Source organism: Hyaena hyaena, unplaced genomic scaffold (assembly GCF_003009895.1).
Source record: "Hyaena hyaena isolate Hyena2069 unplaced genomic scaffold, ASM300989v1 scaffold_252, whole genome shotgun sequence".
Classification (NCBI taxonomy): domain Eukaryota; kingdom Metazoa; phylum Chordata; class Mammalia; order Carnivora; family Hyaenidae; genus Hyaena; species Hyaena hyaena.
Genome location: NW_024080884.1, coordinates 2,117,359 through 2,138,754, shown reverse-complemented (window position 1 = coordinate 2,138,754; position 21,396 = coordinate 2,117,359). Strand labels below are relative to the sequence as shown.

The window sequence follows — 21,396 nt, the reverse complement described above, 5'->3', positions numbered from 1 at the left end:
TGCTAATCAGTGGTCCCGTAGTAGAATACAGTAACATTGCTATCTGATAGGGATGCTTTAGTTTCAGAAACAGACACGGAAGTTAATGGAGTAACATTCCCTTAGCATTCTACTGACATTGCCCGGAGAATCCTAGCTCTGGCCACACATGCTTTATGAGAAGCTCCCAAGGCTTGGGACTATGACAGAACTGAGACTGAGTCTGAGGGAAAAGACTTCCATCCGCTGCCACAGAATAATCAACACAAATAACCCTTTCAGATGTCCAGAGAGAGTCTGGGTACTTGGATACCAGAAAACTAGACACAGGATAAAACAGGCAAATAAATGAATAAACAAATTCAGTCAATGGTTACCCAAGAGCTGTCAAAATATATGAATTAAGAAATGTATGGCCTGTGTGGTTCCTGTTCTGTAAGTTATTTGCTAAGTGAGATAATTGTATCATAATCAGTCTTGCAGCAACCATGGCTGTAAGTGGCAATTTGTAAGGAAGGATATGTTTAAAGACGCATACCACAGGGTGTGGCTCATCCCAGGATGGTCATGAGCAGCCTCTGGAACCCAAGGTCAGTGCTATTCTGGGTTCATAATCCTGAGGGTTCCCAACCCTTCTTGCTGTTGCTAACAAAACGACCACTAATTTAGCTGATGACAAATACAGCTCTGGAGGTCAAAAGTCAAAAATGAATCTCACTGGGATAAAATTAAGGTGTTGAAAGGACTGAGTTCCTCTTAGAGGTTCTAGGGGAGAATCCATTTCCTCACCTTTTCTAGCTTCTGGAGGGCATGGCATTCCTCCACCTTCAAAGCCTGCAACTGTATCACTCTGACATTTGTTTCCATCACCACATTCCCTTCTCTGACTTGTGTGCTCCCACCATGCCCTTCTGCTTGTAAGGACCTCTGATTACAGTAGGGCCATCTCAATAATCCAAAATAATCTTCTATGTTAAAGTCAGCACATTAGCAACCTAAATTCCCCCTTTCCATGTGACCTAGCAGACTCACAGGTCCCAGGAATTAGGATGGGGACATGTTAGGGGGTGGCGGGCATTATTGTGCCTACCACTCCTTCACATGGTATGCAAAGCCTTCCACTGTGCAGACTCACGCTGTCTTTCTGACCCCATCTCCCACCACACACCATGTATTAGTTAATAATACAAGTCACCCTAAAACCTAATGGCCTAAAACCAGATTTATTTTCTCATGGTTTCCATGGGTCAAGGTCTCTCAACAAGGCCACAGTCAAGATGTTGGCTGAGGCATCATCTTCAAGCTCAACTGGGGAAGGATCTGCTTTCAAGTTCATTCATATGGTTGTTGACAGGATTTCTCCCACCCTGGCTGTTGATTGGAGGCTGCTCCCAGTCCTTCGCCATATAGGATTCCCAATCAGGCAGCTCATAACATGGCAGCCAGCTTTCTCTGAGCAACCAGCAAGAGCCAGAGAGAGACGGCAAGCAAGAGGGAACATGGTCTTTTGCCACCTCATCTTATAACTTTTGCCATAGTATATTCATTAGAATTGAGGCCATCCCAAACTCTGGAGAAGGGCATTATCACAAGGGTGTGAACCAGAAGGTGGGAACATGGAGCCGTGTTAGAAGCCGTCTAATGCACCCCAGTATGTGTCCCACACTCTCATCACAAAACCGCCAACATTAGCCAAGAAAGAAAACTAATGCTTTGTAACCCAGGTCTTATATTTGTTCATTAATTTGCTCATCCAGATAGTCTTTATTCTATTCCTACTGTGAACTAGGTAGTGGCTCAAAGGCTGGAGATAGAATAGTGAAAAGGTGACAAAGACCCTTTCCCCTGAGAGTAAACATTCTAGTGGAAAAGGAGACAGGAAACAAACCGCGTGCACAGTGTGACAGAGGTTGAGGAGTCAGGGCAGGTAAGGGGCACAGTGGTGTCCTTGGGGATAAGGCTATCTCCTACATGAGACAGAAGGTCTGGGTGAAAGCTGGCCTTTGAGCAAAGATATGAAGGAAGTGTGGGAGCCACCATGAGAACATTTGGAGGAGGGCAATGGGGCAATGGGGACGGCAAGTGCAAAGGCGGGTAATGGGTTCAGGGAACAAGAAGTTCAATGCAGCTGGGGCAGAGGGAGCAGGGGAAGAAAGCAGTTGGAGGTGAGGCCCAAAAGCCCCAGGAGCCAGATCTTACAGAGCCTTGTAGGCCATTAAGAGGATTTCGAATTTTATTCCAAGATGGGAGCCACTGAAAAATGTCCCCTTAAAAGAAGCCCCTTAAAATCTAATAGTTACCAAAAAAATTAGAACCCTCCTTCGTAATCTCAAGATATTAGTTCTGTTGTATGTTATAGGGAGGTATTGCTTTAATATAGCTCTATTTCTGAGATATATATATATATAAACTTAATACTTATGGTATTAATAATACTTATAGTACAGTAATACTTCATTCTTATACTTCATTGATCCCTCATTGTCTAAGTATTTTTTAAGTTAATTTTTTTATTTTTGAAAGACTGAGAGCATGAGCATGGGAGGAGCAGAGAGAAAGGGAGAGAGAGAGAATCCCAAGCAGGCCCTGTAATGTCAGCACTGAGCCTGAAGTAGGGCTCAAACTCACGAACAATAATATGACTTGAGCTGAAATCAAAAGTCAGATGCTTAACCGACTGAACCACCCCAGGCGCCCTACCTGCCCACATTTTCTAATTATTACTTTAAAGATAATACCTGAAAGTGCTGGGTGTTTGAAACTGCTTTGTCCCCAGAAAAGGAAAGAGAAATCAAATAAAACAATTTCTGGGAAACTTGAGTCCATTGCTTGCCTGAAGTCAAACAGCCTCCAAGAGATCTAGGTCACAGTGACTTATTAACCATAAAGGCTGACTTCACCTGGCAGGTCCTCACTGACTGCATTAAAGGGCATATTGTAAAGCATGTGCCTTGCCCACAAGTAAGGCAGTGCCTTAGGAATTGCCTGACCCTCAGGGAAGTGGTTGCTGATAAACAGCCACAGGGGCTCCTGGGTGGCTCAGTCGGTTGAGCATCTGACTTTGGCTCAGATCATGATCTCACAGCTCATGAGTTCAAACCCCATATCGGGCTCCCTGCTTCAGTGTGGAGCCTGCTTCAGATCCTCTGTCCCCCTCTCCCTCTGCCCCTCCCTTGCTCGCTCTTTTTCTTTCTTTCTCAAAAATAAACATTAAAAAAAAAAAAAAAAAAAAAAAAAAAGTCACCTGATCCCAAGGAGGCCCCCTCTTCACCCCACTCACAGCCACAGGGACATCTGTGAAACACATTTTATTATACAAAACAAGGTGCATCANAAAAAAAAAAAAAAAAAAAAAAAAAAACCAGCCAGGAGGTGATCTGAGCAGGTGTCTAAAAGGCCCAGGAGGAAAGCCCGCCTATACTCACTCCCTCACCAGCCAAGCTCCTGACCTACTGCCCCAGGGTCATGGTAAAGGGCACCTTGTCATCACTGCCTTCACTACATACTCAACCTCAAGAGTCTCATGTTGACGGTGCCAGCTAGAAGTCACCTTCACACACTGTGCAGGGTATAGAGTACTTAGATAAGCGAATGGAAACTAGTTCCCTCAGGGAGAGAGAGGTCAGCGTAAGTGGTTAAGAGTGGCTGAGAGAGAGAGGAGGGCAGACTGTTCTACAAAGAGAAGCATATATAAGAGAAAGGAGAGAAACGCTCCACTTTCAAACACTGGGATTTGGGCACAGGACCCATAGACAGGACAAGAAAAGAGTGGGATGGCCTGGTTCACCCTCTACCTCCTGAACCTTCTCTGGGCTGTGGCTGGGACCAGCACCCAGACCCAGCGCTCATGCTGTGAGTACAGTGTTTCCTCCAGAGAGGTCAGGGAAGCTGTGACCCTGGGGACAGGGGCAAACCTCACACGCTGAGGTGGGCTGAGGAGAAAGTGATTGGAAACAGCAACCACTGTAGGAGTTTTGAATGGGTGAGTCAGGGAGACTGCAGGGTTCAGCTTTCCCACCTGAATAGTGTAAGTTCTTCCAGAAGGAAGTCTATGCATTTTATTTATTTTTTATTTTTTAAGTTTATTGATTTATTTTTGAGAGAGATTGAGAGAGAAAGAGAGAACATGTGGGGGAGGGGCATAAAGAGCAGGAGAGAGAATCCCAAGCAGGCTGCACCCTCAGCATGGAGCCTGATGCGGGGCTGGATCTCATGAACCCTCAGATCATGACCTGAGCTGAAATCAAGAGTCAGATGCTTAACCGACCGAGCAATCCAGGTGCCCCGAAGTCTGTGCATTTTACATTAAGAGAGATTGAAATCCTGGTGCAGGAATGATGGCTGGTGGCAGAGAGAGAGGCATTCAGAGCTGTTCCCACCACGTACCACTGCTACCAGGGATGTGGGTACCCACCAAGGACTGGTCACACCCCAAGTCTCCCATATTTTTTACGTCAGACAGAAAAAAAAATGCAAGGAAGACAGTGACTTTGAGGAATATGCTGGAAATAATATGAAATGCCCATGAACGATATTGCTTGAAGTTACTAAGTGAGAAATCACTTTCTTAAAGATAAGGGTTATTTGAGAAGATGTTGGGTTTAATTGGCCTCAGAGGTAAAGGTTTTCTCCACTTTTCATTGATAATCATCCCTACATGGGGGTGTGCTGGAAGGTACCAGTGCTGATCCGATCTTCTGATAGACTCGCAGGAAACATGTTTCTGAGATGAGAGAGAGGTTGGGGGTTAGTAAATGCCTTTCTCTTCTCAGCTGTCCCCCCAGCACAGCAGCCCTTGGTTAATGGCATACAAGTGCTCATGGAGAGCTCCGTGACCAGCTCAGCCTTCCCAAACCCCAGCATCCTCATCGCCATGAATCTGGCCGGAGCCTACAACGTGGAGGCCCAGAAGCTCCTGACTTACAAGCTCATGGCCAGTGACACAGCCGGTGAGAAGTCAGAGCCCTTCTGAACGCTTCCTGACTCTCCAGTCCCAGGTCCTAACTCCACACAACCCCTACTCCCATGCAACCTGCAGCTGTGCCTGAATCACCCAAATACCTTTCCCTACAAACCAGGAAAGAAATGCGTGTGACGTCAGAGCATTCATAGAAGAGGGCAGTAAACCGGAAATGGTTCTAGATCAGATGTAAAAAGAGCAGGCTTCCAGTTCTGGCTCTACCACATCTAAACTCCATGACCTTGGGACACCTGGGTGGCTGAGTCAGTTGGGCGTCCAACTCGAGCTCAGCTTGGGTCTTGATCTCAGGATCCTGAGTTCAAGCCCCACCTTAGGCTCCATGCTGAGCATGGAGCCTACTTTAAAAAACAAAAATAACTCTGTGACCTGGACAAAGCCACGAATCCTGACCAACCTCACTTCTTCATCTGCAAAATGTAGACCATTCTTTTTTTTTTTTTAATGTTTTATTTATTTCTGAGAGACAGAGTAAATAGGAGAAGGTCAGAGAGAGAGGGAGACACAGAATCTGAAGCAAGCTCCAGGCTCTGAGCTAGCTGTCAGCACAGAGCCCAATGCAGGGCTCGAACCCATGAGCTGTGAGATCGTGACCTGAGCCCAAGTCGGATGCCCAACCGACTGAGCCACCCAGGCACCCCGGAAATGTAGACCATTCTAAGAAGAACGCTAACAGTAACAATAAGAATGATGATAATAATCAAATCTCTGCTCTGCCTACCTCACAGGAGTAGCCCTGATGAGCAAGTGAGACAGCAAAGTTAAAGTTAGTTGCAGGTATGAATTCGTATGGGTGTTCTTACTGCTTTTCTCAACAGATACCAGAGATTCTCGATGAAGTTGTCAAGTCATGGAGTAGTCACCACATTAAACACTCCTTGAGAATTTTTTCACACTTATTTCCTTAATCAGGAGAGATAAAAAAAATTAGCTAGGGATGCCTGGCTGGCTCAGTCAGAAAAGTACTCTTAGATCTCAGGGCTGTGAGTGTGCATCCCGTGTTGGATATAGAGATTACTTAAAAATAAAATCTTCTTTAAAAACCCTATCTAATCACATTATTAAAAATTCAAAATGATCTGTACAAGAAGCAGAGAGCTCAGTCCTGGCCCCTGGCACACTCTCCCCTGAGAATACCATTGTCACTGTTTTGTTCTCTCCTCCACAGACCTGACCATTGGCCAGCTCGCCCTCACCATCATGGCTCTTACCTCCTCCTGCCGAGACCCTGGGAATAAAGTTTCAGTTCTACAAAGACAAATGGAAAACTGGGCTCCTTCAAGTAAGATCTCATCAGAAGGGAGGGGAGAGTGAGGCAAATGATCCTTCCTGAGAATTTTAAGCCTAGAAAGGAAAAGATGGGCAGATGGAAAGTGAAGGAAGAAACACAAAGTGCCTTTGCTTAGGATCCCTGAGATCATCCCACAGTGAGATATTCACTTCAATTCCAAGTGAACCAGATAAGACCACTGTCCCCAGGGACACAGACTTAACCCATCACCCAAAGACAGCCTCATCCCTTTTATTCTCTTCTTATACCGAGTGGTATTCTTATTCTGAGAAATGTTCAAGTTACCTTTTGCTAATATGGAGTCTTTCTTTTTGGACAGGTTTTCTAAAAATTTCTATTTAAAAGGTTTGGCTTTTCCCTGTTTCATGAACATCCTAATTCTAGTGGATGTTAATCTTACAGAGGCCCTCTGTCCCCTTCCCAGGCCCCAATGCTCAGGCTTCCACCTTCTATGGGCCCAGTCTGGCGGTCCTGGCACTGTGCCAGAAGAACTCAGAGACAACCTTACCCATCGCAGCCCGCTTTGCCAAGATCCTGCTGGCCAATTCCTCCCCCTTCAACATGGGTGAGTTGGTCACCACTCCCAAACGCTGCCCTGAGCCCGGAACATCAAGGGCACTGAATGGGGGGCCAGAGGGGAAAGTGGGAGGGGGAGTTTTCCACGAAGGAAGATCCCAGGATCATGAAAATGTCTGCAGATGGGAGGTACTTAACAGGTATTTGTTGGACATGTGAATTAAGGAATAAATGAAAGGGAGATAGTAAAACAAAGAAACCAGGATGATACTTGAAGTGCCTTGACAATGACCGACTCTCCACTGGAAACAATAGGCACATCACCCAAGTCAGGAGTTATTTCCAGCTAAATTCTTAAGTTATGAAATCAGTGTCTAGACTCAGCCCTACACCGAACCCTCTCTGTATCACTACTAATGATTCCACACTCTGTTCTTCTTGATGTTTCTCCTTATAACATCCTGATAATCTCTTTCTATTGAACAGATACTGCCTGGGGGCACCTGGGTGACTCAGTCAGTTAAGCACTCGACTCTTGCTTTCAGCTCAGGTCATCATCTCAGTTTGTGAGTTTGAGCCCTACACTGGGTTCTGCGCTGACAGCTGGGAGCCTGCTTGGGAATCTCTCCCTCTCCGTCTCTCTTGCTCTCTCTCTCTCTGCGTCTCTTTCTCTTTTCTCTCTCAAAATAAATAAGTAAACAAAACAAATTTTAAATAAATAAACAGATATTGACGCTCCTCCCCTTCAAGGATATACTGGAACCATCTTATTCCTTTTTTCTGTAACCTTATAGCTGTTTGTGAATGGAAGCTTTTCCCCTATAGCACCATGTCCTTCCCTGTCCACTCTTCTGCAGATGACGGCGCCTTCTGTGAATAATGCCCTCTGTGAGGACATTGCTGTATGCCCCTCATTCATGGTCACATTTTTCTCCTCTGCCACTCTCCAAGCAATAGCGTATCTCAGATTTTCACTCTGTTACCCATACTGCCTCAACAACCTCTTTTGTCTCAAGCAAACTCTCTCATTTCAGGCTTTTAGACCAATAAGCAAAGGCTCTAGTTCTCTCCCTGGGGGTCAAGAGCAGAGTGGGACCTAAGGCATTGTTGGGGTGTCTCTGTCAGTTAGGGAAATTTGGACTTCTTTGCCAACACTGGTTTCAACAACACGGTCCTCCTTGATGAGGTTATGCAAATTTCAGGTGGAGATCCCAGTAGGAAGGGGAAAACCAGTGAAAGAAAAGATGTCATCAGACAAGTCTTGCATTTGTTCTGGTCTTGTTCTGCCAGAGCTTGCTCATTCAGTCCACGTACACTTTCCCATGCCAATCATGAAAATGCCCCTGTGCTGCATGCCATGGGGCATGCAACGTTCCTGCCACCCAGGAGCTCACAGAGCACGGTAACAACAAAACAAAGCAGAGTTCTGACGTTGCAAAACAGGTCCAAACAATACATGCTAAAAAAGGTCAGGAAAGAGACTGCACCTGTGGCACTGGGCTGACCAGGGAAGGCTTCAGTGAGAGGTGGTGATGGCTTGGCCTTCAAGGATTGGTGACATTTTTAAAGTAAAAACACTAGGACAAGAGAAATGCGATTGAATAGAGTGCCAGTCTACAGTAATTAAAAGCATGAGCTGTGAAGTCATATAGATCTGGATTCAGATCCTGGCCCTGTGTGGCCTTGGGCCATTGCTTGGCCTCTCTGAGCCTCCATTTCTTCATCTCTTGAATGGAGATGATTATAGGGCCTACTTCACAGGCTGTCCTGAAGAATAAAGGAGATAATGTAGCTGGAAGACAATAAATGTCGCTTGTTCATACTGTTGTGGTGATGGTTGCCTTATCCTCCCTGTGATTCACAGACACGGGAGCAATGGTGACCTTGGCTCTGACCTGTATGTACAACAAGATCCCAGTAGGTTCAGAGGAAGGTTACAGAAGTCTGTTCAGTCAGGTACTGAAGGATGTCGTGGAGAATATTAGCATGAGGATCAAAGACAATGGCATCATTGGAAACATCTACAGTACTGGCCTCGCCATGCAGGTAAACACATTGCCAATGCTCTCAACTGGGCCCATGCCAATACGGTAAGGCGGGACTGTAGGATCAAGAGGCCAGACATCTTGGAAATCTCTGAGAAAGACCAACTAGTGTGACTTGAGGTAGATTCCTTGTGGTGCTTATGTCTTAGTCTCACCACTGGTAAAATGCAGGTTGACTGTTGATTCTTCCCTACTTCATAGGCAAAGTGTGAAAATAAAACTACATGAATTCTTTTCTCATCCTTGGAAAATACAAATCAATCCAAGAAACATATCAGTTTATTACTGATAATGATTGGTTTGTTCATAATATTTACACACTGATGAAAATGTGATGTATAAAAAAATAAGGATATTAAAACGGGTCCTCATAAAAAATAGAATTTTCTGATTCCAACTTGCCAGTCAAGTGTTCTTTTTTTAGCCCTTTACTGTGATCCCAAAAATGTGGGCTTATAGTCAAAGTGATTAATGAAAATAACCTAAAGCTGACTGAATGTCTAATCTTTGTCAACTCTTTTATAGTCTCAATCTCATTTCAACCTCACATAGTGCTCTAAGTGGCAGAACCAAGTCTGTCTGGTACCCAACCATACCCAATCCTATGCTTCCCTGGGAACTCAGATTCCCAGGCTTGGATTCTCTATGATGCTCCTTGATATATCTCCAAATGCTACCCCCTCAACTGATGAGGGTTGACTAGAGCAGCATTCTCCCATGGAAGACATACTAAAGATACGGGGGGAGATAACCAACTAGAATCAGAAATTAAAGGGTCACCTGTGGCCAAATCCTCTAACCCCAACTGAGAAGTTTATGCTCCAAAGTCTCAAAATGCCCAATGCAATTAATTGGAAAACTACATCATGACCTTCTCCACTCAGGAAGCCGAGGAAACAGAGACTATGGAATTACAATGCCAGCCCTGAACCTGATACAAGCTAGTGGTAGGAAGAAATCGTTCATGGGGAGGAGTGGAGACTGGCCCTGGTTCCACACATTAGAAATTAGCAAAGGGCATGAACAGACTAGAAATTAGTTTATGTTAAACATAAGAGTAAACACCAAATCCTCACTCCCATGCGCCATGTATAGGAGCAATTAATGAGAACATGGTCACCTTCCGTGTTGTGTCACGGTGAATGAAATTTTGCCATGGAATGAAAGACTGTTACCATGGCTGAATCATACAAGACCAATCCCTGGGCTCAGGTCTAGACAGCTGTGTGGAGTATCACAGGCAGTCTGGAAGGGGATATAAGATGGGTTTTATCTACGACTCACTTAAAATCAACTTGCTTCACCTTAGTGCCCGACAGAAATGTTTGCCTTTGTTAGTTTGGCTTGTGAATTCCATTTGGGATTTTATCACCCACAGGGTACACTCTGATAAGCTGTGCCTGAGAAATAATGCTTTTCCTATAAAAGGCAAGACCTTGGGATGCCTGGGTGGCTCAGTCGGTAAAACATCCAACTTCGGCTCAGGTCATGATCTCACGGTTTGTAGGTTCGAGCCCCACATCGGGCTCTGTGCTGACAGCTCAGAGTCTGGAGCCTCCTTTGGATTCTTTGTCTCCCTCTCTCTCTGACCCTCCCTTGTTCACGCTGCCTCTCTCTCTCTCTCTCTCTCTCTCAGAAATAAATAAAACATTAAAAAAAAAAAAAGGCAAGACCTTGCTACCTTGCTCTTATCCAGATATCACAGGCCACATGGATTTCTAATCAGTTAGGATACACATCCTCTTCCTACTCGAGTTAAGGCACACACTTAGAGTTTACTCACACAGCCTGCAGTCTAGAATTGCCAGATGCCTAATGCATAACTTTTTTTCTAATTAAAAATGTTCTGGTGTCAAAAAGCAAAGGGCTCTGGAGATGTAACAACTTGAGTTTGAATCCCAGATCTGCCACCCTTTTGGGAAAATATTGAATTTCCCTGAATTTCACTTTCCCGACCATAACAAGATTGCAAAGATATATATACATTTTTTTAATCACAAGCACAATGTGGTGCTCAATAATTGTTCACAGTCTCTCCTTTTTCAGCCTTCATTCATCACCTTCCAGGATGCCAGTGCCCTTCAAGTAGCCTGGGCCACCCACATGGCTTCCCTAGGCATTCATGAGGCACTTTCTCTATCCCAGAATTTCTTCTCTTGCTTCCATCAATACTCCAAAGGCTTCAAAATTCCTCTGATGGGGATCTAACTTGGAAAGGGGCCTGATAAACATCATGCAAAGTTATTAATGACTTCTCACAATGCAATGTGTTATTCCTCTCTAGAGTGGTGGCATTGGCTATGTTTTATCAAATGAGCTACATCTTACCTTTGGGATTTGAGAGGTGAATATAGCAAGTGAATAAGATATGGCTGCTGAGGAGTACCTACTCGACGCCCCCTAAACCAAACTGCCCTGTAAAGTAGCCTCTGGCAGGAGCCACAATTCATGGTTGCCAGAGTTAACAGGGACAGTCATGCCTATCCAAACTTTCTGACTGTTCATCAACTGCCTTTGGCTCACAAAGCCAGTTCGGACCCTCCTCTCCCTTCGCTCATTTCCCATGTCAAGATTCAGGTGGATCAGTCAACCAGCACTCTCAGACCGTTGATGTACTCTGATGGTCATGGTCAGCACCACCCTAAAGTGAGGGAGGTGGTAATGATAGCCTGTATAACACACATCACAAAATGCTTTTGCTTCTCATCCCATCTGAACCTCAAACAAACCCCCAAAGGGTAGGAAGAAATTATGATTTCTATTGGACCCATGAGATATAAAACTCAGCAAAGTAGAATGGATTGCTTGGTGTATTTACCAGGAATCATTTTTGCCAATAACAGAAACTGAAATAACTTAAGAAAAAAAAAATGGGGATCTACTATTTCATGTAGACTAGAGAGTCTGGACCTGGAGTCCTTTCAGAAGTAGCTAGAAGAAAGGACTCAAATCATGGTTTCAGGGACCACTATTCATCGCTCAGCTATGGTTTTCCTAATTGTCTCCTAGAGCACGGTGTCGTCAAAGTGGCTGAGAAAGATGGTCACTAGAAGACCACTGCTTACTTACATGGTCCCAGCTGAATACTCCTGGTGGGAAAGAAAGAAATTCTCTCTCTGAGTGTCTATATATCAGGGAAGGGCCCTGGCTAGCATGTGGTCCCACCAATCACTGTCCCCAGAAGGATGGCACTCTATGATTAGCCAGCCCAGGCCATGAATCCACCACTGTGGCCAGGGTTGTGGAGCCTCTGGCTGACAGTCCTGACATGAACACAAAGTATGAGAGGAGTCCACCAAAGGGTATGCAGGACAACACAAAACAAAAGAGCTCTCCTGTGTTTTGATGGCCAGGCTGTTCCAGACTCACGCTGCCCCTGGAGCTTGCTCTGCCCAGCTCTCACCTCATTCTACGTCCAAGAACTGTTTTATATAATACATACCATAAATGCAACAGCCCTATTAATGTTCCCTAAATCTGTTTGTTGCACAGATATTTGTTGTGTGACTGCTATGTGACAGACACTGTCAGCTAAGAGGTGGGGACATGGCAGTGAAAAAGAGAGACATTGTCCTAAACCTTGGGGAGCTCAGTTTTAGACTTTGGATGATCCCCAAGATTAGTGATCAAGTGTATCCCTTATAAAGCTTATAAAGGCCAACTCTCAGCTATGCCTAATCTCTCTCCCTCCTTCTCTCTCTCTCTCTCTCCTCTCTCTCGCTCTCTCTCCTGTCCCAGGCACTCTCCGTGACACCTGAGCACTCTCACAAGGAGTGGAACTGCCAGAAGACCATGGACACAATACTCGAGGAGATTGAGCAGGGGAAATTCCACAATCCCATGTCCATTGCCCAAATCCTCCCTTCCCTGAAAGGCAAGACATACCTAGATGTGCCTTACGTGTCCTGCATCCCTGGTAAGAACTCTTAACATCTGCCTTTCCTTATGGTATAAAGTGGCAACTTATGCCCAAAATAACTTGTGGATCAATTTCAAGTGGCATCTAGGCTTGTGATGTAGGCAGAGACGCATCTGATTTCCAATGCCCAAATGCTGTGTGTTAACACACAGCCACGCCAGCCTGCCCTCAGCATTCAGCTCCCATGTCTACTTCACTCAGTACACATTAAATGAGCACCTACTATAGTAGATGGTAAAGATGCTGCTGAAGATGATAGTGAAGTGAGATGATGGTGAAGAGGGAAGGTCCATGGTCTTAACAATCAGATGATATATAACTTCATTCATTCATGTGACAAATGCCCCAAATATTATGCAGTATCTTCAGATATCTGCTCTTTACAAGGTCAGGAGACAGATACATAGACAAAACCCACAACATATGGAAGAATGAAATAAGTATTAAATAGAAATAGAAGCCACATACAGCATAAAAGCAAAGCAAATGTGGCCAATCACTGATCTAGTCTGAGAGACTCATGAGAAGAACAGAGTTGGCATTTCAGCCCAGACTTGGAGATCTCAATGTGAAGCTTGGGTACTCTGGGCACACCAAAGGAATGGTGTGGAAACCTGGCACGTTACCCTTTGATTTGAAATATCTGTATTTTTATGCAATTAAAAATATAATGCAAGGATACTTAAAATTCAAACATTCCATAAATGTGCACAAAGAAAGTGGGAGATCTGCATAAAAATTGTATCACTCCAGTGATAACTAGTCTTTGGTAGAGATACCTCCATCTCTTCTTTGTAACCAAATACTAGTATAACGCATTATTCATCTTACGTTGCATAAACTTCCCGAGACAAGCAAGGATGACTAAGCTCCTTGTCTATCTCAGAACAGAACCTATAGAGACAGCGATCAACCAACCGGCTCCCCCCAACCACACCAAACACAGCCACATTCACCTGACTCCTGAGACTTCTTCCCAGTGATTTCCCAACCTTAACAAGATAGCTATGGAATCTTCCCAAGGATGCTACACTATAGTTGCCCAGGTCGTTTGTTAAATGGTCTGAAGCTTAACTACCTTTGCCTCCAGATTCACAGTGGAAACTCCTCCAACAAAACTGATGTTCCTTGTGAAACTAGCCGTCAGCTCTTCAGCCAAGAACAAGTCTCTAGAATGGAAATGAGAGCTTTATGGACCACCCCAGTTCTTCAGAACAACCCACAAAGGACACAAAATCATTGCCATTCCTTGATATGTTCTTTTTTTTTTTTTTTAGGATGAGTTGTTGTTAATAACAGCGATTTTGCACCTAACAGTGCGAACCCCATAATCTTTAACAAATCTGGCCTCTTTGCTCCTCACAGATCATGAGGTGCAACCAAGCCCCCCCAGCCAAACCAACCCTCCTGCCACCTCATCACCCAACATCACCATCACATACACCATCAATAACCAGCTGAGGGGGGTGGAGCTGCAATTCAACTACACCATCAATGTCAGGGTGAAAGCTGGCTCAGTGCTACTCGTTGTCCTAGAGGAAGCACAGCGCAGAAGCTCCAAGTTCAAGTGAGTGCTGGAAGCAACACGCACCTTTCCCCCCAGGCCTCGCCTGAATTCCTGTTCTCTCTCTCTCTCTCTCTCCCCCCTGCCTTTTCTTACTTGTTTTTCCTTCTGATAATTTAACAGATATTTATCCCATCACCCCTTGAGAAGCCTGCAAATGAGCAACTAGGCAAGGCTCTCAGGAAACATTAAATCACACAAGCCAATGTATAACAGAGTTTTGCAAACAAGAATTCAAAGGGGAGAGTCCGTTGTAGATTAGAATAGTCCAGAAAGGCTTGTGCCTTTGGGGCATGTTCAAAGAAGTACTATAGGGAAGATATGGGAAGATGGTATTCTAGGAAGAGGGAATGGCTAGAAAGAACCATTCAAGGGGTACCTGGCTGGTTAAATGTCCTCAGTTAAATATCCAATCTGGACTCAGGTTATGATCCCACAGTTTGTGGGTTCGAGCCCCACATCGCCTCCATGGTGAGTGTGCAGAACTTGCTTGGGATTCTTTCTCTCTACATCTCTCTCTGCTCTTCTCCCACTTGCACTCTCTCTCTCAAAATAAATGAACCTTTAAAAAAAAAAAAAAAACCATCGAAGGCAGGAAGAAGCAAGGAATTCAGGGAGCGAGTGGTCCAGCTTGACTAGAGAAGAGTGTACAGGCTTGAATTAAGTAAGTACATCTAAAAGGATAGGCTGGGTGATGTAAAAAGTCTGAAGAACCAGGCTCAGGAGATTGGACTCCTTATGATGGAGAAGCATTGCAAGTTTTTATTAAGTAAGAAAAACTTAGTAGTTGTAAAATCTTAATTGGTTTGAAAATGGAAGACAAGGAGGCAAGCTGGAGTCTGCCTATGGTCATGAATCTGTGAAATAATGAAGATAGCATCTAGGATAAACACACTCACATCAAGGAGGACTCCCCAGGTGTGGATGCAGTGAGGCAAGAATGAGAACCTCCCAAACTTCTGCTAGGAGCGTCAGGAAGAAGGAATATCTTTCAGAGAAAGACTTAATTCATTAGACATGTCTAATAGTAGGTGATCAAAACAGAAGAATTAGGGAGCTTTGGAAGGTGTAAACAAAGGCCTAGGAAAAAAGGTCAGGACAGGTGAAAGAGATTGGATGGTCATCTGATACAGGTGATGATCGAAGTCGAGGAACCATGCAGAGGTAGCAGATAAGCTCCCAACCGTGCAGAGGTAGCAGGCTCAGTCAGTAGAGCATGCAACATTTGATCTCAGGGTCATGAATTGGAGCCCCATGTTGAGCATAAAGCCTATTTAAAAAAAAATGCAAAAACATGAAACAGATCCATATGTCCATTTTATATATAGCACCACTTAAGCCCAAAGAGGCGAAGTAACATTCCTAAGATCACATGACATGTAACTAATAGACTCAAGATCTAGAGTTGAGATCTTGACCGTGAAGCTCATATTCCTTCTACTGCCCTGTTGTAAAGGAAGAATACAGAAATAATTCCAGAGGAGAAAATTAAGACCTTGGGATGTGCTTATAGTCTGCAAAAAGAGGAAGCAGCAGAGAAATATGGAGAAGACTAAGGTAACAGAAGGAGCAGAGGGGATGTGCCAGGTCCTGGAAAGGAAAAGAGAAGAGCCTTTCCAAGGAAAGATGACACGACCCCAGTGCTACAGAGAAATGCCAAAGAAAACGACTGACCAAGTCCGAGGAAGTGACAACTGAGTGCGATGTGGAATCAACCCCCCAGGATTGGGCTCAGTGCATCGTGCCTGCTGTCCACAGCCCAGCTCCATAATTTCCCTGACTTCTACACCCAGGTTGGGATCAAAGTTGCACTCCAAGAACACTCAGTTTTCAAACAACCCTCTGAATCTACCTTCCTGCTTCTCTGAGCTTACCTTCAAATTTGTCTGATTTTTCTTTTCCTGACTGTGAATGTCATAAATACATAAAGTAGGCGGTGGGGGAGGGGTGATACATAAAGAAGAAAACAGAACATCTATGGTACATCCACTATATAATCACTGTGGACATGTTTTTATAATGTTGTAGGTGGTTTTGTCCTATGCATATTATAAATAGTTGTGATATGGGGCGCCTGGGTGGCTTAGTCGGTTAAGCATCTGACTTTCGCTTAGGTCATGATCTCACGGTTCATGGGTTCAAGCCCCGCGTCGGGCTCTGTGCTGACTGCCAGCTCAGAGCCTGGAGGCTGTTTCAGTCTGTGACTCCCTCTCTCTCTGACCCTCCCCTGCTCACGCTGTCTCTCTCTCTCCTAGAAATAAATAAAACATTTAAATAAATAAATAAATAAATAGTTGTGATATAGTTGTGATGCATCACACAGATGGGATAGTTATTTAGTGTACAATTTATGTCCCACATTTTCACTTAACATTATTGGAACATTATTGGAGGAGTATTCTTTTTTGTTTTGTTTTGGGGTTTTTTTGGAGGAGCATTTTTAATGTCACTTAAAATTATTGAAAAATACAATTGTGCAACTGCAAAAAAAATTCAATCTTGGATATTCATCCTATGATTACGTAGTTATTCAGCCATATTTGGGCATTTACATTTTCTTAAATTTGCTTATTGATAGGTTTTTAAAATACTCTCCATTCATGTTAATTTCATTTCATTCTAAGTGAAGTAATTTCATATTCATTAATCATTTGTAATTCCTCTTTTGAGCATGATATGATCTGATCTATAAGGCATTTAGAATGTCTCTGTCCCAGGACGCCTGGGTAGCTCAGTCTGTTTGAATGGCTGATTCTTTTTTTTTTAATTTTTTTATTTCTGAGAGAGAGAGAGAGAGAGACAGCAGGGGCAGGGGAGGGTCAGAGAGAGAGGGAGACACAGAATCTAAAACAGGCTCCAGGCTCTGAGATGGCTGTCAGCACAGAGCCCGACGCGGGGCTCGAACCTACGAACCGTGAGATCATGACCTGAGCCAAAGCTGAACAGCCAAAGCTGAACCTAACCAACTGAGCTACCCAGGCGCCCCTGAGGGCTAATTCTTGATTTTGGCTCACGTCATGATCCCAGGGTCATGAGATTGAGCCCTGTGTTGGGCTCCATGCTGAGCAGGAAGCCTGCTTAAGATTTTCTCTCTCTCAAAAAAAAAGATTTTCTCTCTCTCATTCCCTCTGCCCCTCTGTCTCCCTCTCTCTCTCTCAAAAAGAAAAGAAAAAGAATGTCTCCGTCCCTTCACCTTAACCTCTTACTGCCTGACCTAACTGAGATGTTAATCACATATATGATTTTACTCTTACAGATTTGAAACCACAATGACATCTTGGGGCCCTGTCGTCTCCTCCATCAATAATATTGCCGAAAATGTTCATCACAGGACATTCTGGCAGTTCCTTAGTGGCAAAACACCTTTGAATGAAGGTGAGAAAGTAAAGGAATCTGGGAATCTCTTCCATAGTCTGAAGGTTACTTTCTTTCATTCCCTTCTTTAATTCATTCATTCATTTAATCAACAAATAATTGTGAGATTGTATGTACATATACAGTGACTACCCGTATACATACATACACACATATTATGAATATATATACAGTGATTTGATTGAATGATTGATAGACAATGGGTAGATAGATAGATGATAGATATAACAGGTGGCTGGCTTTCTAAAACAGCTTTTGTAGGGCAGCTAGTGGCTCAGTCAGGTTAGCACCCCACTCTTGATTTGGGCTCAAGTCATGATCCCAGGGTCATGGAATTGAGTTCCGCACTGGGCTCTGTGCTGAGCATGGAGCCTGCTTAAGATTCTCTCTGTCCCTCTCTGCTCCTCTCTCCAGCTCTCACATGTGCGCTCTCTCTCTCTCCCTCTCTCAAATATAATTAATTAATTAAATAGCTTTTTTTTAAATAAAAAATCCTAACTCTGAGCCAATGGGGACACATCCAGTGACCAACTGACCTACTTACAGCAGTAAGAGCTGAAAAAGGAAAAAGCAGATAATGCAAGAGAGAAAAAGAAATGGTGGGAAAAGTAGCCTGTGATCTAAGAAGATGGCCACTTTAGGATTAAAAACTTAAACATTAATGGTGTAAAACAAAAGCACAGTGACTTCCTAGTCGGTGGGACACAAGTATGAGGGACGAGAAACATAGCACTTTGTGCAGCGATGTTCTCTTATTTCACACGTCAGCTCTGCAGGTAGTGGTGATTCTCTTTTTACAGAGGAAAAAAAACTAAGTTTTTGAGACGTTAAAGTCTTGTGCAAGACCTGCATCCAGCGTGGGCTCGGGGGATAATCAAGCCCGGGCTTCCAGCCTGCAGCACGAGTGAGCTTTCTCCTACAGCTTCACCCAACGTTCATTCTTTTTCCCCTAATGCTTTCTATAAAACAAATCTCCAAAGAGAAGAATGCTTATGCATGTTTGTGTGGGGAAAGAGACAGGAACAAACTTTGACAGCAAAACCTCAACATTCTTTAAAATTGTGCACAAATACTAAAATATCCTCCAAGCTAGAGAGCGCCGGTGTGTGGTTTGGTCTAAGGATGATGTCACCTAGTCAAGGTGATGTTAGTCATCACCGTGCAGGGAGAGGTGAAGTCAAATGGTCACAGCAGAGCCGAGCCTGTGGCTTTGTGAAGATCCTCACTATCCAAGAGAGCACTGGGAGAGATGTTTCTTTAGCATCTGTCAGGTATTTAACAAAATCTCAGGCGCCTGGGTGGCTCAGTTAGTTGAGTATCCAACTCTTAATTTCAACTCAGGTCATGACCACAGCATCGTGGGATCAAGCCCCTCATTTGGTTCTGCACTGAGCATGGATCCTGCTTAAGATTCTCTCTCTTTCTCTTTCTCTCCCTCTCCCACTCTCCCCTGCTCATGCTCTCTCTCTCTCTAAAAAAAAATTAAATAAAATAAAGTCTGGGCAGCCAGAATTTGTTGAATTGTGGCAAAGCATATAATTAGATCACATAACCTTGGTTAGAAGGTCTTCCTCTTACTGACTAACTGTATCAAACAAGGAATGAGCCTTCTCTGAGCCACAGACTCCAGAGCTATAAAATAGAAACGGTAATAGCCATTCTTTGGCTTAGGGTAAAAATTAGAAATAATGCATTTAAAATGAATTACACACAATGTCTTTTACATAACATTGTTCGAAAATGCTAAATATTATTATTATTAGTTCTTCCACCACTTTCATCCCAAGAATTACTCTAAATCAGGCTTATTCTTGGAGCGGCTGGGTGCCTCATCGGTTGAGCATTTAACTTTGGCTCAGGTCATGATCTCACAGTTCATGGGTTCAAGCCCCACGTCGGGCTCTGCACTGACAGCTCAGAGCCTGGATCCTGCTTTGGATTCTGTGTCTCCCTCTCTCTCTGCCCCTCCCCTGCTTGCATTCTGTCTCTCTCTCTCTCAAAAATAAATAAATATTAAAACTTAAATCAGGCTTATTCTCATGTCTGCCAAGTACTTTTCTTCTCTGAGGAAAGAATGGTAAACAGAAAGACCTCTGAGATCCAAAAAGATGGAGGCCTGGAATTGTCATTCTTTCTGATGTCCGGCAACTTGGAAACCATCAATACCTCCATCATCTAACTTTCCTGCCCTGAAACACAAGAATTCTCAACCCACTGTCCTTCCTATTTTCTGCAAAATCTTCAAAAGTGAACATGAGCTCCTCCTACCTTGAATGCTCTAAATTTGGCTTAAATAAGCTAGTTTAATAATAACCACCATTTACTGTACACCTGCTACATGTCAGGTACTGTATTAGGCATCTGGCAGTCATTAGTCCTAATCCTGAAAGTGTTTCTTCAAAGTAACTATTATGAGTGCAATTTAATACATGAGGAAAAAAAGACTCTCACAATTTAAGGGGCTTATCCATCTAACACATGCTCCACATGGTAACTCTGAGCCTGGAATCACAGACTCTGGACCTCAATTCCATACTCTTCCATACCAATCAAGCTTTCCATTTCATACTGTGGTGACTTTACTCCTCCAACAATAGGCTAATCCCTTGGGAGGTGGGGGTGGTTATACGTACCATGGTCATCACTTCATGTTCTTCTCTGATTGCTTCTAGGTGTTGCCGACTACATACCCGTCAACCATGAGCACATCACGGCCAATTTCACACAGTACTAACAACGAGGTGGCTTCAGGTTCTCTCAAACACCTTCAAAGGATGATGGAATTTTTGTTCATTTCATTTCAAATCTATGCCAAAAAGTGGATATCGACAATGCTTCCATATTCCTGGTAAAAACATAGAAAACACTGTGTAAAATAAATGATTCAAACTTCCCTGGAGTCTCAACATCTGTGACCCATAAGAAAACATCCAGCTTCTCAAGGCAATGACTGCCAGTCATAATTTTTTTTAATGTTTATTTATTTTTGAGAGAGACAGAGACAGAGTGTGAGCAGGGGAGGGGCGGAGAGGGAGGGAAACATAGAATCCAAAGCAGGCTCCAGGCTCTGAGCTGTCAGCACAGAGCCCGACACAGGTCTCAAACTCATGAACTGCGAGGTCTGACCTGAGCCGAAGTTGAACACTTAACCAACTAAGCCACCCAGGCGCCCCTGAATGCCAGTCATAATTTAAACCTAGGATGAGGGGAGAAGAGAGAGCCCACCTGACATTTTTAGAGTTCATTCTGATCTTCTTGATTAATTAACCAATACTATCCTTTATTTCTACAAATGAAGTGATATATTTTTTAAACTTCCTATTTTTGTTTCTTATACCAAGGACTACTTTTCAGATCACTTAGTGAAATGGCCAAAATTATTTCATATGAGGCTCCCACAGAACTAGGTAAATGATGTAATTCTCCCCTTCCATTTCTAATAATGATTCTCAGTAAAATTAAGTTTAAAATGTGTATTTTAGATATAAATACATCTTTAATACATAAATATAATTTGTAGTTAGTATGTAATTAAAATTTAACATGTTTCTTATATTAAATATAAATATACATCTAAAATCCCACCCCATATATATATTTTATATATTAAAAAGAGATACAGATCTATAACCACATCCTATATACATATTTGAAAAGAAAAATTAGGCTTTCAGAGACAATCATAACTTTCATCTCTGCTGGCAGGAGTCAACACAGGGACCAACTTTC

The 21,396-nt window shown here is 43.5% G+C and overlaps 1 protein-coding gene across 1 annotated transcript; it reads left to right on the top strand.

Annotated features, from left to right (window-relative positions):
* The first annotated feature begins 3,752 nt into the window (after positions 1 to 3,752).
* Positions 3,753 to 20,401, top strand: CBLIF (cobalamin binding intrinsic factor). The gene is made up of 9 exons (XM_039245080.1): positions 3,753 to 3,831; positions 4,752 to 4,928; positions 6,126 to 6,239; positions 6,673 to 6,813; positions 8,629 to 8,810; positions 12,548 to 12,725; positions 14,094 to 14,295; positions 17,549 to 17,667; positions 20,340 to 20,401. The coding sequence occupies exons 1-9, from the start codon at positions 3,753 to 3,755 to the stop codon at positions 20,399 to 20,401; spliced, it is 1,254 nt and encodes a 417-aa protein (XP_039101011.1).
* Positions 20,402 to 21,396: the final 995 nt, after the last annotated feature.